This window comes from Trachurus japonicus, chromosome 9, assembly GCF_045865225.1.
Source record: "Trachurus japonicus isolate A0001 chromosome 9, Traja_1.0".
In the NCBI taxonomy this organism is placed as follows: Eukaryota; Metazoa; Chordata; class Actinopteri; order Carangiformes; family Carangidae; genus Trachurus; species Trachurus japonicus.
In genome coordinates this window covers 13458765-13474374 of record NC_140915.1, presented here as the reverse complement: position 1 = coordinate 13474374, position 15610 = coordinate 13458765, and the positions used below count along the sequence as shown (strand labels likewise).

Here is a 15610-nt window from a genome sequence, read left to right as displayed (position 1 = left end):
CAAACTCCTATGGATCTATTATAAGAACATATGAGTTACTTTAATAGATCCATGCAAACTTCTGGCTTCAAAAACGGTCCTTCACAAACTAATGGGTGCATCATGGAGGGTTTCCACTTGGCTGGAGGGCACAAGGGAGGAGTTTCAACCTTTAAATGTTTAAATGTAAATAGTTGTAAGGCTAGAACTAAATTGCCCCCTGAGGTTCTACATGGAAAATAATGGGAGAGGCCATTTTCTATTGTCAAATCTCAATAACCCTTCATAGAGAAGGTTATAAAAAGCAAAATCACCCGAACTGTACAGAAAGTTTTTTTTAATCTGCTTGGCCAACTTAAAACAGAACAATAATCATTGTTGTGTGCTTCAAGGCAAGAATACTTATCTTTGGAATTTGGGTGGATAGGCCCTTTAAAATGGAATGTGGAATTTCATTGTCAGTAGAATGAGATTCAAAACATTTTGTGATGTCACATCTGTCATTGTGATCATGTCACTGATGTGAGAGCAATGGTAGCCAGACGTCAAAGCATGGTGATGCCACATCTGTAAATGTGATGTCACTCACGAAAGAGCCTTGATAGCTATGACAACAGAACAATGTGTGATGTCACATGTGTAAACTGTGATATCACTTCAGTAAGCGCAATAGTAGCTTTGAACACACACTGTTACTGATTAAAAGAAGACACGTGTTGTAGAACAGTTGGTCCACCAAAAGCAACTATTTGTCCCAGCTAAATTTAAGTTGTCAAGTTCTCAAGTTGTCTGAAAGGCAAAGCCATTTTTTTCTGATAAAAAAAATGGGCTCTTGGAGTAACTATACTGACGATTTCGAAATTTCAATTGAAGTTGACCGGCGCAACTCTGAGGAAAACGCTAATGCCTGCTTTGACGATGATTTCGCAAAGGTAAGACATACATTCAACAAATGTGAAAGACATACCAAATTTGGTTGATATTTGTTTATAAGAGTACTGCCATTGTATTTACCGGTATACTTATTTCTACCAAAATCTTCAGCACCTTAATAAGAGCATACTTGTGATTACCTGTCAAAAACTGAGTACAGAAATGAACATACATAAAATACAAAAATAAAATCTTGGATTAATTGTGAATTAAGTTAACCAGAAAATGTATGCATAAATACCATTTAGTTTTCTTTAGAGGTATAGCCTTATTATATTCACCTCATTTTCTTTATACAGCACATGACATTAACAAAAAACTAATAATCTCTTTGTGTTTCACAGACAAAAGAACTTGAGAAATCAGAGAAATTTGATTGTCCTCGTGAAGACAAGGAGAAAGAGGACAGACAAGTCTGTGTGGGCATGGAGTCCATATCGGTCTCCAAGAAAACTCCCTCTGAGAACAAGGCCGATGAAGAAGAGATTTTTGAAGAGATTGAAGAGGAGATTGTAGATGAAACTGTACCCGACCTGACAAAAGTGGATAAAGACAAAGCTCTTCTGAACTTCCTTCTCAACCTTCCTAAAGAGAAGGAGAAAGAGGATGAAACAAAAGTCAGTGTTCATCAACATGCTTCTTGTGAGGACTCAAACTACAGAGATAAACCAAAACAACTTTCCCCCCGGAAGGTTTTCTGCTATGAATATCACGAAAGTAAATCCCGCTCTGACATTAGTCAAGGGAAGGATGTGGACTCTCGCAGTGTTGCAAGTAAATCCCGCTCTGACATTACACAAAAGAAGGATGTGGACTCTCAAAGTTGTGCAAATGAATCCCGTTCTGACAATAGACGAAAGAAGGATGTGGACTCTCAAAGTAGTGCAAATGAATCCCGTTCTGACAATAGTCGAAAGAAGGATGTGGACTCTCAAAGTTGTGCAAATGAATCCCGTTCTGACAATAGTCGAAAGAAGGATGTGGACTCTCAAAGTTGTGCAAATGAATCCCGTTCTGACAATAGTCGAAAGAAGGATGTGGACTCTCAAAGTTGCGCAAATGAATCCCGTTCTGACAATAGACGAAAGAAAGATGTGGACTCTCAAGGTCGCGCAAATGAATCCCGTTCTGACAATCGACGAAAGAAGGATGTGGACTCTCAAGGTCGCGCAAATGAATCCCGCTCTGACAATAGACGAAAGAAGGATGTGGACTCTCAAAGTTGCGCAAATGAATCCCGTTCTGACAACAGACGAAAGAAAAATGTGGACTCTCAAAGTCGCGCAAATGAATCCCGCTCTGACAATAGACGAAAGAAGGATGTGGACTCTCAAAGTTGCGCAAATGAATCCCGTTCTGACAACAGACGAAAGAAAAATGTGGACTCTCAAAGTCGCGCAAATGAATCCCGTTCTGACAATAGTCGAAAGAAGGATGTGGACTCTCAAAGTCTCGTAAGTGAATCCTGCTCTGACATTAGTCAGGAGGAGGATGCAGAGGGAGGACAAGACAGAGCTTCTACTAAAGAGGATTTCAAAATTATCCAGAGAGACCAAGCTCAACAGAAGAAAGACCCTAGAACCCTAGAGCTGGAGCAAAAAGAAAAAGATGTGGTTGAAAAGTCTTTGAGGAAAGAAAAAGACAAAAAACCTACTCTTCACACTGAAACAGAGCTCTTGGAGAAAGAAATAACTCGTCTTAAAAGTTCAAACAGAGAGTACAAACGAAGAAGTGAAAAACTTGAACATGAAATGAGTAAAATGGAAGCTGATCATAAAGAGGACAAAAAGGTGATTGAGAAACTCAAACATGACCTGGAGAAAATACCTCGTCATTACAAAAATGAAATGAAAGAGCGCGATACAATGCATATCGCCAACATCGACTTCCTAGAGGAGCAACTCATGATCCAACAGGTGTCAAGTGTTGAAAAAGACAATGAAATTCAATCTCTACAGTCCAAGATTCAGAATCTTCAAAGTGATATCGAAGCCAAAGACAAGACTGTTTCCTCACTGCAGGCTGAACTTGACCAGTGTGCCTCAAACCTCAGGGAGGAACAAACGGAAAACCGCAAACTTCAGGGAAAGTATGAGGCTGCTGTCTCCCAGCAGCAGAAGGAAGCAGAGCAGCTGGACCATCTGACTCAGGAAACCAAACGATTGGCTTCTGAGAACAAGAGGCTTCAATATCAACTTGAAGATGCTCTGAATGAGAAACAGCTTGCTGAAAAGCAGCTCCATGACAAAAGAAATACTTGCAGAAATGAAAACCAACAACTAGTTTCTGAGAACAAGAGGCTTCAACATGAAGTTGAAGATGCTCTGAACGAGAAACAGCTTGCTCAAAAGCAGCTCCAGGACAGAAGACAAACTTGCAGCAACAAAAACCAACAACTGGCTTCTGAGAACATGAGACTTCAACGTGAACTTGAAGATGCTCTGAATGAGAAACAGCTTGCTCAGAAGCAGCTCCAGGACAAAGGACAAACTTGGAGCAATGTTAACAAGAAACTGCTTTCTGAGAACAAGAGGCTTCAAAATGAACTCAAAGATGCTCTAAATGAGAGACAGCTTGCTCAGAAGCAGCTCGAGGAAGGCAGAGAGACTTGCACCAGACACAAGGAGTTCTCATCCTCAGAGGCCAGGATGTATAACATGCAAACACTGAAGATCGAGAATGCAGATATCAAGGCTAAATTAATGGCTATGGAAACAAAATACGATAGAGAAATCCATGAAGAAATGAGGATAAACCAAAAAAGTCAGGCCATCATTGCTAAACTCAAATACATGGTCACTGACCTTAAAGCACAACAGTCAGAGAGCAAGAGAAGACTGGTCGAGCTTGAGGATGCCCTGAAAAAAGAAAAGGCACAAAACTCTAAATTTCTGCTGAGAGACAATGAAACGGCTGCCTCTCTTGGAAGAGAAAGGACCATGTGTGATCACTACCGGATCAAGTTTGAAGAAGCTTTGAACAAACAGATACAGACACTAGAAGAACGGCAAAGCCTGGCTGTAGCCCTCCAGAAATCTCAGAACAGCTTATCCACTCTTCAGCAACAGCAGCTGACAGAGTTCAACCCTCTTAGAGTTCAACTCTCAGAGAGCAAAACAAAACAAGCTGAACTCGAAGAAGCCTTAAAACAGGAAAGGACACGGCGAAGCTCCTCTACTCTTGAACAGGTCAAGGCCACATGTGAGAGGTACCAAGTGGAGCTCATGGAAGCTTTGGGAAGGCAGGCAGAGTTACTGGAGGAGCGGCAGAAACTGACAGCCGCCTTGCAGAAAACTCAAGACAGCTCATCCACTCAAGTCAAGCAAATCAGTGACTCTGAGCTCAGGCTCAATGAGAAGAAAGCTGCTCTACACGGAGCAATGGATGCTCTGAACAGTCTGCAAAAGGAGCACATGGATCTGGGAAACAAATACAGTAACATCAATCAGAATTATTGTGAGCTACTAAAAGCTCACAGTGCCCTCAGAGTTAATTATGAGAGGCTCAGCTACGCAAAAGGAAACTACCAACCAGAACAGACACTACCACCGTTCACCCTCATCTTTTAATGGTCATACAAGGATGGGTGTTGTTGCCTTGACAACTGAATACTCATCTTTCTTTCTTTCTTCCTTCCTTCCTCTTCTTTCTTTCTTCCTCCCTCTTTCTTTCTGTCTTCCTCTTTCATTCCTTCCTTTCTTTCTCTCCTTCTTTCTTCCTTCCTCTGTCTTTCTTTCTTTCTTTCACCAGAATATCAATAAACAAAGTACTTTTTTACACATTATAACCATACTTATAATGAGTTATAATCCAGTTTTAGCACTGTAGCACAAGGATGGGTGTTGTTGCCTTGGCAACTGAATACTGATCTTTCTTTCTTCCTTCCTTCCTCTTTCTTTCTTCCTTCCTCTTCTTTCTTTCTTTCACCAGAATATCAATAAATAAAGTACTTTTTTTTTTACACATTATAACCATAGCCTACTTGTAATGAGTTATAATTCAGTTTTAGCATTAATTATCAAAATGCTTTATTACAATAAGCATAACACACTATAAAGCATTTTATCATGACTTATAAGGTCCGGTATTATAATAGGTTATAATTGTTAGTAACTCACTGACAATGACCACATCGATAATGCATTATTAACAGTTATAATGTGTTATAATTGTCTTATAAACGTGTATAACTATTATTATAAACACTCATTAATTATCATAAGGCTTTATAACAATAACCATAAGACATCATAGAGCATTAATGGCTTATAAGGTCTTAGTATTATAATATTATTATTATTATTATTATTATTAAAGTTTTTTTTCAGACCCAAGGGGATCCATATCACCATAAAAGCAGAATAAGATAATAAAAACAAAGACAGAATAATAAAAAAAAACACACAAAATACAAAGTACAGAGCTTTCCCCACTATTCAGTGTAGGCTTGCATACAAACATGTTCTAAAATGGTTCCACAGTCTGGACGAAAATCTTACAGAACTGTGTACAGGATTAACCAACACATTAATAAGTTCATTCTCTGATTCTGACGCCCTACACATAAATCTGTGCATCAGATAATAATAATAATAGAGTTATAATGCTCTATAATGTGTTATGCTTATTGTTATAAAGTCTTATGTGATTTATGAGTGTTTATAATGATAGTTATACATGTTTATAAGCCAATTATAACACATAACTATATTTATAATGCATTATAAATGTGGGCATTGTCAGCCAGTTACTAACAATTATAACATATTATAATACCTGACCTTATAAGTCAAGATAAAATGCTTTATAGTGTGTTATGATTATTGTAAGAAAAGAAAAGAAAAATGTAAAAAAAATTGTGTAAGCATTATGATCATTTATGAGTGTTTATAACTATACAGGGCTATAACTGCATTATACCTCATTATAAGTATGGTTATAATGTGTTATAGAGATAGGCGTCAAGTAAAGTGTTACCAATAGTTCTTTACCAATGTTCAACAAGAAAACGAAAAATAAAAAAAGGGTCAAGTAATGGACGAACCTCACTACAGGTCTTTTCAGTTGCCTCTCTGGAGCGTTTCCTTCCATCATATGGTCACTACTAGAAAATGTCATTGGTTGGTTGTCATGAAATAATCAGTCAAACAATTTTTCATGCATGTCATTTTAAATATTGAGATTTGTTAAGTCAGTCATTTGTGTCTGATAACTAGAGGGGATATGGACATTATTCAAATACATTAAATTGACTGACGAGCCTAACATTTTGGCATAATATCCATTTTTTTTAAACTACTGAACTTGCATACAACTTACACAAGAGCAAAAAAGGTCTTAACCAACATAGACTGGTCTGGTATAAATCATATAACAAGTTAGGGTTGAGGTAAATCCTAATCCTAAAAGAAAATAGATAACAGCCACAAGAGTTTGAAGCCTTAAACATTTAATTTTTCAAGTGATTTCACAAGCCAATGTATAAAGAAATTGTTAATCAGTTATATGTAATTTATCACTATACTGAACACAACAATCCTGCAAAAACCATTGACACTGACCAAGTCACCTCATCCTTAAATTATTTCACTTTAAACAGTTTGTTTTTACATGTCATACAAGTAGAAATGATTGTCTGAAAAGTTTCAAAGAGATTTTACAGATTTGCTTCACACATTTTTTGTAGCTCACAAACACACACAATTTCTTTCATTGAGCAGTCACAGTAGCTGCTCCTTCATTAACTTCTCTTGCAGACATTTTTAGTATTATTAGAACAGAATTTTTTTTTAAAGACAATCACTTTCTAAGTTAAGGAATTAAGGCACTTGGGGAATAAATACAGTTTCTTTCTCTAGTTCTCTGATTAAAACAAGATTAATTGGATTAATACATCCATAGTCAAAAATATACATAAAAAATAACCGGCGGCAAGAAACTTTGCAAGGCACAAAACTGTGGGATTTAGCTCTTGTACATAACTACAGTATGCAATACTGCACTGTCACTGTATTTTCCAACAAATCAACCTGTTGCTTGAACTAAACCCACATTAAGTTATCACAGAAATACAATAAAAATAATTTCGATAGAACATGGAAATTACAAATCTTTATGGTCTTATGTCTAACAAGCCTTTGTACAAACTTTTATAGTGTTAACTTCTTCGTCACTATACCGAAAGCATCGGGTGGTGCTCCCTTGGGATTGTACGTGCTGCTTCAATGTCGAATGTGGACAGTCACTAAGTTTTAAAGCAAGCTGGCTAATGACTAAATACACTGTTTAATGACTGCATTAACAGACAAGTACATCAATTTAAAACCAAAAGGTGGATGATTAGCTGTGATTATACTGTATCAAGAGTGATGGAGGTACCAGATTTTGACAAGGAGAGGAATGTATCAAATAAAAAAGACAATATATCTGGTTCCTCCACAGTGATTTTTGTACTTTTCTGTCAATCATCATTTCAACAGTAAAATGTAAGAGCACTTCATTAAATCAGTCACAGTCTATTTTTTGAAATAAAATAAAAACAAGTAGCAGTTCTTCTCCAACCAATTCAATAACTGCCATGCCATTCATTAAAGCATGCATTTTTAGGAGGAGCTTTTTTCATCACTTGTGTGTACATTCTTATGCTTGTGGAGTTTTATCCAGGTTGAAAACTGGTCTCCACATGTGCTACATGTGTAAGGCTTCTCTCCGGTGTGTATCCTCATGTGTGCTTTCAAGTCTGTTCTGTGACCAAACGTCTTCTCACACACACTGCACTCATATGGCTTTTCTCCCGTGTGAATCCTGAGGTGTCTCGTCAAAGTTGTCCTGGTGGCAAATTTCTTTTTGCAATGGGAACACTTGAAGGGCTTTTCACCCGTATGAACTCGCCTATGATTTTTGAAAGACGATGAATCTGCAAAGTCCTTCCCGCAGTCGCTGCAGGTGTACGGCTTCTCACCCGTGTGAATTCTCATGTGCTTCTTCATATTCACACACGTACGGAAGGTTTTGTCACAGATGTTGCATTTGAACGGCTTTTCTCCGGTGTGAACCAGATCATGCAGGTCCAGATTGTATTGGCGGTTGAATCCCTTTCCACAAACTTTGCACTTGAACGGCTTCTCAGCAGCGTGAACTACTACGTGTTTATTCAGATCCCAGCTCTCCCTGAACATTTTCCCACAAGTCTCACATTTGAAAGTCTTTTCGACAGTGTGGGATTTCATATGAAATTTGTAATTTTTGAAATTACTCATTACTTTACCACACCGCTCACACTTATAAGGGTTGTCATCATCATCATCATCTTCATCTTCGACGCTGCAGCTTGACTTGTTCTCATCTTTCTTATTTTGTGCTGGGGTTTTGTTACGTTTCTCACTTTGTCTTGACTCCGATGATGTATTGTCATCCTTACGTCTCTTTTTTGGCGTTGCATCAGTCCTTTCACTTTGTCTTGTGCTCCCATGCTCTTGCCTCTCATGTAGTGTTGGCGCCTTACTTGCTGTAGACCTTGTGTTTCTAACACTGACTTTCCTTTTTGGTGTCGATTCAGTACTTTCACCAGAGGTTGTTTTCCTATCGTTGCACTTCTTATCCTTTCTTGAATCAGTGGCTAATTTTTTCCCATCTTTGTGTCTCCTTTGCATCTTGTCTTCTTTTTCTTTTGGGTCTCTATTTTTTGTTGTTGCTGTATTTTTCTTCACTGCTGTGTTTGCACCATTAGATTTCTTCTTTGGCCTTGGATCAGCACTCTCGGTTGATGCTGTGACCTCTTTGCTGCCTGTCTTATTTGGTGTCATCTCTGTACTTTTTTTTGATTTTGTGTTCCCATTATTGAGTTCCTCATTTGCTGTTGACTCAGTACTTTTGACAGTTGGTCTCCTTTCATTAGTTTTCTTATCTGGGGTCGGCTCAGCACTTGTGTTCTCTTCATGATTCTTATTTAGTGTTGAATCTGTACTTCTCTTTGATGTCGTCTCATCTCTACATTCATTGCTCAGTGTTTTTTTAGTGTTTGAGGTCGATGTGACTTTTTCATCATTTGATTTCTTTTGTGGTTTGTGTTCTTTTTCCTTTGCATCTCTATTTTTTGTTTTTGCTGGTGATTTCTTTTGTGTTTTGTGTTCTTTTTCCTTTGCATCTCTATTTTTTGTGGTTGCTGGTGTGTTTTCAACATTAGATTTCTCATTTAGTGTTGGATCAATCCTCTCAATTGATGCTGTGTTCCCAGTATTCCCATTTTGAATTGTCTTGTCATTATTAGGAACTTCTTTTGTTGTCATTTCTGTACTTCCATCTGATGATGTGGTTTCTGCGTTACTATTCTCATTTGATGTTGGCCCAGTACTTCTTGCTGCTGTTGGAGTTTCATTTTTTCCTTCCTCAGTCAGTGTTACCTTTGCACTACTGGTTAATGCTGGGTTCTCATCATTACATGTGTTATCTGATGTTTGATTAGCACTTGTAGCTGATGTGTTCTCCTTGTTGCTTTTCTCATTTGGTGCCGACTCTGTGTCTCGATTTGGTGTTGCACTTGTTTGGTTAGACGTTATGGCATCTTGGCTCTCAACTACACAGGACTTGTTAGGCTGGTGCTGATCCCTGTCCGTTGCTGGTATTGAACAACTCTCTGTGTTGGATCCAGATAATGTGTTGCTGTTTGAGGTGCTTGGTTGGGGGCCTGTATCTGCCGGAGTTGGACGACGTCCCTCACAAGTGGATGTATTAGATGCACCAACCTCTTCTTGCTGTGCAAGCTGCCATCTTTCTTCATTGATGCACCTTTCCTCACATTCCTGTTTCACCTGGGAAGGACCAGGTTGGCTCAGGTCCAGGAGATCCTCTTCGACTTTACGGACACTTATCTGGGAGAGGTCTGAGAAGAATGACAAAGGAACAAAACAGCAATGAATTTGTTACTACATAAGCCTGCATCATGCAACAATTGTGGATTAAAAAAAAGTAAATAATGAGCTAGAATCAAAGGCAAGAAAACTAAAATTAGTATCTGACGATTCTTGCCTCCTCTTTAGCGCCACCTACTGTATATCTTTACAACAAGACGAGGCCAGACTTAAATACCTGATAGTTAATGTTTTTTACCCTAGGTGTTTATGACCTGTGGACTTCGCCCTTCCACGTGTAAAATAGTATATTCAAGGGCACAAACACTGTAGAAACATATCTTCTTAGCAACAACCAAATAAAACACTTAAAGCAGAAGTAAGCGATCCGGTCGTTTTGGCTAATGCTGCGTTCCAGGTAGGTTTTTGAAACCGTAAATTACAGCTTCAAGTCACAACTTACGACTTTTCAGGCAACCCACTCGTGTTTTTCCGACCTGTTTTACCGGTGAAAGTCACTATAACGGCCACTCGTAACTTCCGACCCGTGAACTCGTACCAGATTGAACTGGTATGACTTCACAGGTCGGAAAAACACGAGTTACGAGTTTCCTTGAACGCACCATGAGTTAGCAGCCCCCGCCCTTGTCAGGCATCAATTGGTCCTCGTGCTACGTCACCACATTCACGGCGTCCCTTGGCTGCACACACAGCCCTGCATGCCGTTCTCTCTCCTCATTGGATAAAAACTGTAGGATACGATAAATGTTTTCTCCTCGGCTCAGAGCAGAGCAGAGTGACTGACAGACCCGTGTTTCAGACCAAACACTCTATGTAAGTGATTGCTGACGGAAAATAGGACTATTTAGGACTTATATTAACAAAAACATTCCACTGATATCTGCTTTAATGTTTTTTACCCTAGGTATTTATGACCTGTGGACTTCGCCCTTCCACGTGTAAAATAGTATATTCAAGGGCATAAACAATGTAGAAACATATCTTCTTAGCAAACACCAAATAAAACACTTAACTCAGTTTCGTCACACACCGTATGCCTCGTGGGTGAGGCGCGAGACACCTCCAGTTAAAATATCACTGGACCAAAACGTCGCTTGTTTAACACATAAATGATTTAATTAACGTTAGAGAAGAACTTTTCTGTGTCCAACCTGCACGCTGTAACCTTATCTCTGGCGTGAGGACGGCTGCCAACAGTTTGCGTTGTCGAGCGATTTCTGCTTCGTAATCTTCCACTTTCTTCTCAAAGGCTCCCAATATCTCCTGCGCGGCAGCAGTGAGGCGATCACAGACGAACTGTCGCATGCTCTGCGGGGAAGACATTATTGCTGAGTAAAGACCGAGATACGGTAGCCTACTTCTTTGGCTCAAAACTTCATCAAACTCCTGAAGCAAACAGAAGTTGTGCTGGTGCTCTCCGTAAGGCAAGGCTGCTGTTTACTTCCGTGTTCCAAGTAGTGTTGGCGAATGTAAACAAGCACTGCAGCCCAGAGCGCCACCTACAGGCCCGGAACATGCAGTACACTAGATAGGGGAGAGTGGGGTAAGTTGAGCCACTTTTTGTATTCAGATTTTGATGCTAACTAACACATCTGCATATATTTCAGGATGTTTTGCATCCCTACAAATTAACAGAATGAGTGTAAATATAACTGTTTTTAAAATCTATACATGTTCAAAAAAAAGTGGTCTTGTGATAGGAGTGGGGTAAATTGATCAACCCCCCCTTCTTTCCCTCCATCCATCTCCTACCTCCCCCTTTACTTAATATTTCATCTGTCCAGGCTACAGGTGAACACCAACTCACTGAGATTTGGGGAGTTTTGCAAAATACGTGGCATCTTGGGAAGAATCCCAGAGATTTTTCTTTGAAAGTAAAGTTTGGCACACTATAAACAACTTTTCCTGTTTATAGGAACATACTTACTGTAATCACAAACATACAGAATCTTGATTTAATCATTTGGACATATACAGCCAAAATACATTCATTAAGTGTATAGGATAGGTGGCTCAACTTCCCCCTGGCCAAATGGATCAACTTACCCCACAGCTACCTTAGCTTGGGTTTATTGCTCTCACAGCTAAAATGGTGCAGTTTTATGCTAGGTTTACTACCTCATGTTGTAGCTCATAGATACCACAACCCATGTATAAAACAAATTTGCAATCATCTCTTTTGGTCTAAACACAATTCTCATAAAACTTATGATCGACAAAATTCACTCCCGAGAATGAAAAATGATTTCTTGGTCATAAATGTTAAACCACTTTACTCACGTGGTTCTAATCTTCACAGACTCCATGAAATGATGCCTGCCTCCCAAATATTTGGTCATATCCTAACTTTTTCCTATAGTTTCCTAGAAACAAGGGGTGAGTCAATTTACCCACTGGCTCATCTTACCCCACTCTCCCCTACAGACAGACAGACAGACAGACAGACAGACAGATAGACAGATAGACAGACAGACAGACAGACAGACAGACAGACAGACAGACAGACAGAGAAGTAATCATATTGCACAGCAATGTATAGATAAATTTGTTTATTTAAAATTCAAATCAGGACATTATGCAGAAAAACTAAACTATAAAAAGAAAACCATAATGATTATAATGCCAATACATTATTTGCTGATTTTCCAAAGAAACACAAAAGTGAAAAGTCACAGTAGGTCATCTTTTGTTAAGTGACTGAAGAATGCAATTTCTTGTAATAATCTGTGTGACCAGTTTATGGTTTTTTTTAACGATTTCAAACCATAATGTTTTGTTCTAAAAACACAACGGAGAGGTCAACATTTTATACTGTAGCTCTCCTTATATACAATTGGTGACAAAAAATACATTAGTCATTCAAATTCAGTTTTTTTGTACACTGAAAATTAGAAAATAAAACAAACTCTATAGTTCCCCCTTGGTGCTACTGGAGAAAGACCATGACTAACAACACTGGCACCAGTAACCCATCAATTAAACTCACAATTTAAGATTGAAAATTAAAGACTAACACGTGCAAGTAGAAAATAAAACAAATCCCAGACGACTAATAAATGTGCTATACAAGCAGGTGCAGTTAAGAAATTGTTTAGTTACCTGTTTTTTTTTTGTTTTTTTTAAATTAATTATCAACTTTATTTATGTCAGTAGAGTGGTTTTGTATACACAGTTCTTGCAGAGCTGGATGGTAAGCAAGGAGACTTTCTGTACATTTAGCTCCATTATCATTCACTGTAATCAACATAACTGCATAGGCTGAGTTCGTTGAACCACAAATCTTAAATCTTAGAGGGTCAGATCAAAATTTTAACAAAGTTTCCAACATGAACAAGTTCCATGTTGAATCCAAACAGTCTCAGTTACTGTATTTTTTTTTATTTTAATTTTTTACGTTTTTAGACATGCTCAAAAGAAAATTCAATCCTCTAGTTTCTCCCTCGTATGGATCCTTCGATGAAATCTCAGTCCTGTGTTGTGAGCAAAGTTCTTCCCACAATAGTTGCATTCATACGGCTTTTCCCCAGTGTGGACTCTGGTGTGGATTTTCAACGTTGTGCTGATGGCAAACCTCTTCCCACACCACATGCATTTATAAGGCCTCTCCCCTGTATGCACGCGGACGTGATTTGTGAGCGACGAGTGGTAAGAAAACTCCCTCCCGCAGTGGATACAGCTGTAGGGTTTTTCCCCCGTGTGACTCCGGATGTGCCTCCTCAGGTCGGCTCCGCGGCTGAAGCTCTTCCCGCAGGTGGGGCACACATGCATCTTGTCATCACCGTGAGTCATCATAGGAGGGACGCTGTGTGACCGAGTCGGCATGTGCTTCCTCACCACAGCCTCCTGGCTAAACCCTGTCCCGTAGGTGTCCCAGTTGAAACACTTTTCAGTAGCGTGGGTTCTCCTGTGGTGTTTCAGTTTTGAGAAATCGTTAAACTCCTCGGGACAGTGTACACATTTGTAAAGCTTACCCTCCGGCTTCTGATGAGTACTTGCAAACTCTTGGTTTCCCCTTTCGTGGTCTTGGCTTTCGACCGAGTGAGAATTATAAGGAGGAAGTTGGTGCTCGACGTTGGGTACCGATGAACTTGAGCCCCCTCTGTCGGATTCGGATTCTACGACGACAACTGAGAAGTTGTTTTGCAGCTCCTTGTCTGTTCCACTCTGTGTCTGGTCAGGATCCAGATGCGCAGACTGACCATCCATGTAGTTGCTTCCAGCACAAGCAGGACCGAACGGCAAATCGGTCTCCTGCTCCAGCAGAAGCTGCCTCCTGGCCCGACCGGTGCTGAGTTCGTGCTGCTCCTCTTTAACCTGTGATGAAGACTCTGGGTCCTCTTGGTTCAGACTGGAGTACCTCAACTGGTTAACAAACCTATGTTGATCCAGGAGAAGCTCCTTATTACATGGCTGTGCGAGGTCTGAAGGGAAGGAGAAAAGAAGAATCGGTGTAAAGACATTGTTGTACTGGTGATGGAAGAAATGTTAAAATCTTTCATCTGAGTAGAGCTACATCGAACTGTTATTTTCATGACTGATTCATCAGCCTGTACCTTTAATGTTGTACAAATCTGTTACAGGCCATTAACTTAAACACCATTTGAGTTGGCAGGTCGCTACAGCAGCATTTAAATTCATTTAATCCATCAAATTAATTGGTAGCTGAAGGAAAGATGCCTATTTTCTTAAATTTCCTCCTCCTTAACTTCCCCTACTTCAGTTGTTTTCATTTCCTTGCCACTGATTGGCCCCTGTTTTTTCACCTTGCAACTGACTTGAGTTCACCGGGGCACTAGACAATTATTTAGGGGCTTTACACCACTCAATTTCTCTCTTCCTTTGCGGAAATAGAAATTGTTAGACTTTCATTCCTATAATTTAGTCTGTTAGGCTCTAAGAATTGACTTATCCTTATCCCTTTAATGAGATTGTTTTGATTTGTTCTATTCAATTTAATCTTTACTCCTTATATGTCCTCTCAGAAATCAAAAGGCCATTCATCCGGTTCATTCATCCTGACCCCATGCCCATCGCCCACCATGGTGATTGTTAACCTTTTTCAAACCTCATTTCGTTACATCTAGTGTGCACTTCTTAGTGTTAGTGAGCCATGAATTTAAACACTGATCTCCTCCATTAAGCCATTTAGTAAACTATGGTCAGACACCAGATAAATCTTAATCTTAGGTGCAACAACAGTCCTTCAGAGGATTAGTGATCTATTAAGAGGAGTCTCCATGATTAATTTCACCAGTCGCTAACCAGGACAACAGTGACTCTTGCTCAACAACCCAGAAGACGCATTAACAGCAAATGGGCCTAACTATTTAACTGGTGTGTTTTTCTATGGGTTATAACTAAAAAACGCAATACAGTAACAATTCCCACTGTGTAGCATACGTATTAACATTTCCATGTAAATGCGACGAACCGTTCTTGTGTAACCTGATGTCAGGCTTCAAGGCGCTGTCCAGCAGTCTGCGCTGACGGACGATCTCCTCCTCGTACATCGACACCGTCTGTTCAAACACTCCCAGGATTTCCTCCGCAGCTGCGTTCAGTCGTTCGTTGATGAACTTTCTCAAACACAAAACCGAAGACATTTTCGCTCTCTGTCCGATGGATTTTTGACTACACGACTCGACACACTCTTCAGAGCCGCGGCTAACGTTAAACCATGGGATTTAGGAGCTAAAACAAGCCAGACGATGACCCGGGGATCCGCTTCGCTGTTCGGGTGTTTACTTCCGGCGGACTCAGTTGGAGGTTGCACAGATTTAAAGGGAACGCACCATTTCTTTCGTGCAGCAGAAAAAAAAACTGTACGT

At 39.6% G+C, this 15610-nt stretch overlaps 3 protein-coding genes across 5 annotated transcripts; 1 reads left to right on the top strand and 2 right to left on the bottom strand.

Moving 5' to 3' along the window:
* The first annotated feature begins 690 nt into the window (after positions 1-690).
* On the top strand, positions 691-4515 carry LOC146981068 (uncharacterized). Its single transcript, XM_085786013.1, has 2 exons — positions 691-911; positions 1257-4515. Exons 1-2 carry the CDS (start codon positions 804-806, stop codon positions 4479-4481), a joined length of 3333 nt encoding a protein of 1110 aa, XP_085642139.1. The 5' UTR covers positions 691-803; the 3' UTR covers positions 4482-4515.
* Positions 4516-6344: 1829 nt separating this feature from the next.
* On the bottom strand, positions 6345-11189 carry LOC146981067 (uncharacterized). Of its 2 annotated transcripts, XM_085786010.1 has the most exons (3): positions 10934-11189; positions 7486-9793; positions 6345-7406 (listed from the first exon to the last, which is right to left on the bottom strand). In XM_085786010.1, the coding sequence occupies exons 1-2, from the start codon at positions 11103-11105 to the stop codon at positions 7515-7517; spliced, it is 2451 nt and encodes an 816-aa protein (XP_085642136.1). In that variant the 5' UTR covers positions 11106-11189; the 3' UTR covers positions 6345-7406; positions 7486-7514. The 2 variants fall into 2 exon arrangements, with proteins under 2 accessions (XP_085642136.1, XP_085642135.1); XM_085786009.1 differs by having other exon boundaries at positions 6345-9793.
* Positions 11190-12316: 1127 nt separating this feature from the next.
* On the bottom strand, positions 12317-15527 carry LOC146981066 (uncharacterized). 2 transcript variants are annotated; one of them, XM_085786012.1, is made up of 3 exons: positions 15214-15527; positions 13754-14203; positions 12317-13636 (listed from the first exon to the last, which is right to left on the bottom strand). In XM_085786012.1, exons 1-3 carry the CDS (start codon positions 15383-15385, stop codon positions 13203-13205), a joined length of 1056 nt encoding a protein of 351 aa, XP_085642138.1. In that variant the 5' UTR covers positions 15386-15527; the 3' UTR covers positions 12317-13202. The 2 variants fall into 2 exon arrangements, with proteins under 2 accessions (XP_085642138.1, XP_085642137.1); XM_085786011.1 differs by having other exon boundaries at positions 12317-14203.
* Positions 15528-15610: the final 83 nt, after the last annotated feature.

Excerpts from the sequence above, each read along its gene's own strand:
- LOC146981068 (XM_085786013.1), top strand. The coding sequence starts at position 804 with ATGGGCTCTTGGAGTAACTATACTGACGATTTCGAAATTTCAATTGAA. Across the intron at positions 912-1,256 it reads TTGACGATGATTTCGCAAAG|ACAAAAGAACTTGAGAAATC; the intron begins GTAAGACATACA and ends TGTGTTTCACAG.
- LOC146981067 (XM_085786009.1), bottom strand. The coding sequence starts at position 11,105 with ATGTCTTCCCCGCAGAGCATGCGACAGTTCGTCTGTGATCGCCTCACT. Across the intron at positions 9,794-10,933 it reads GATAAGGTTACAGCGTGCAG|ACCTCTCCCAGATAAGTGTC; the intron begins GTTGGACACAGA and ends CATTCTTCTCAG.
- LOC146981066 (XM_085786011.1), bottom strand. The coding sequence starts at position 15,385 with ATGTCTTCGGTTTTGTGTTTGAGAAAGTTCATCAACGAACGACTGAAC. Across the intron at positions 14,204-15,213 it reads CATCAGGTTACACAAGAACG|ACCTCGCACAGCCATGTAAT; the intron begins GTTCGTCGCATT and ends CCTTCCCTTCAG.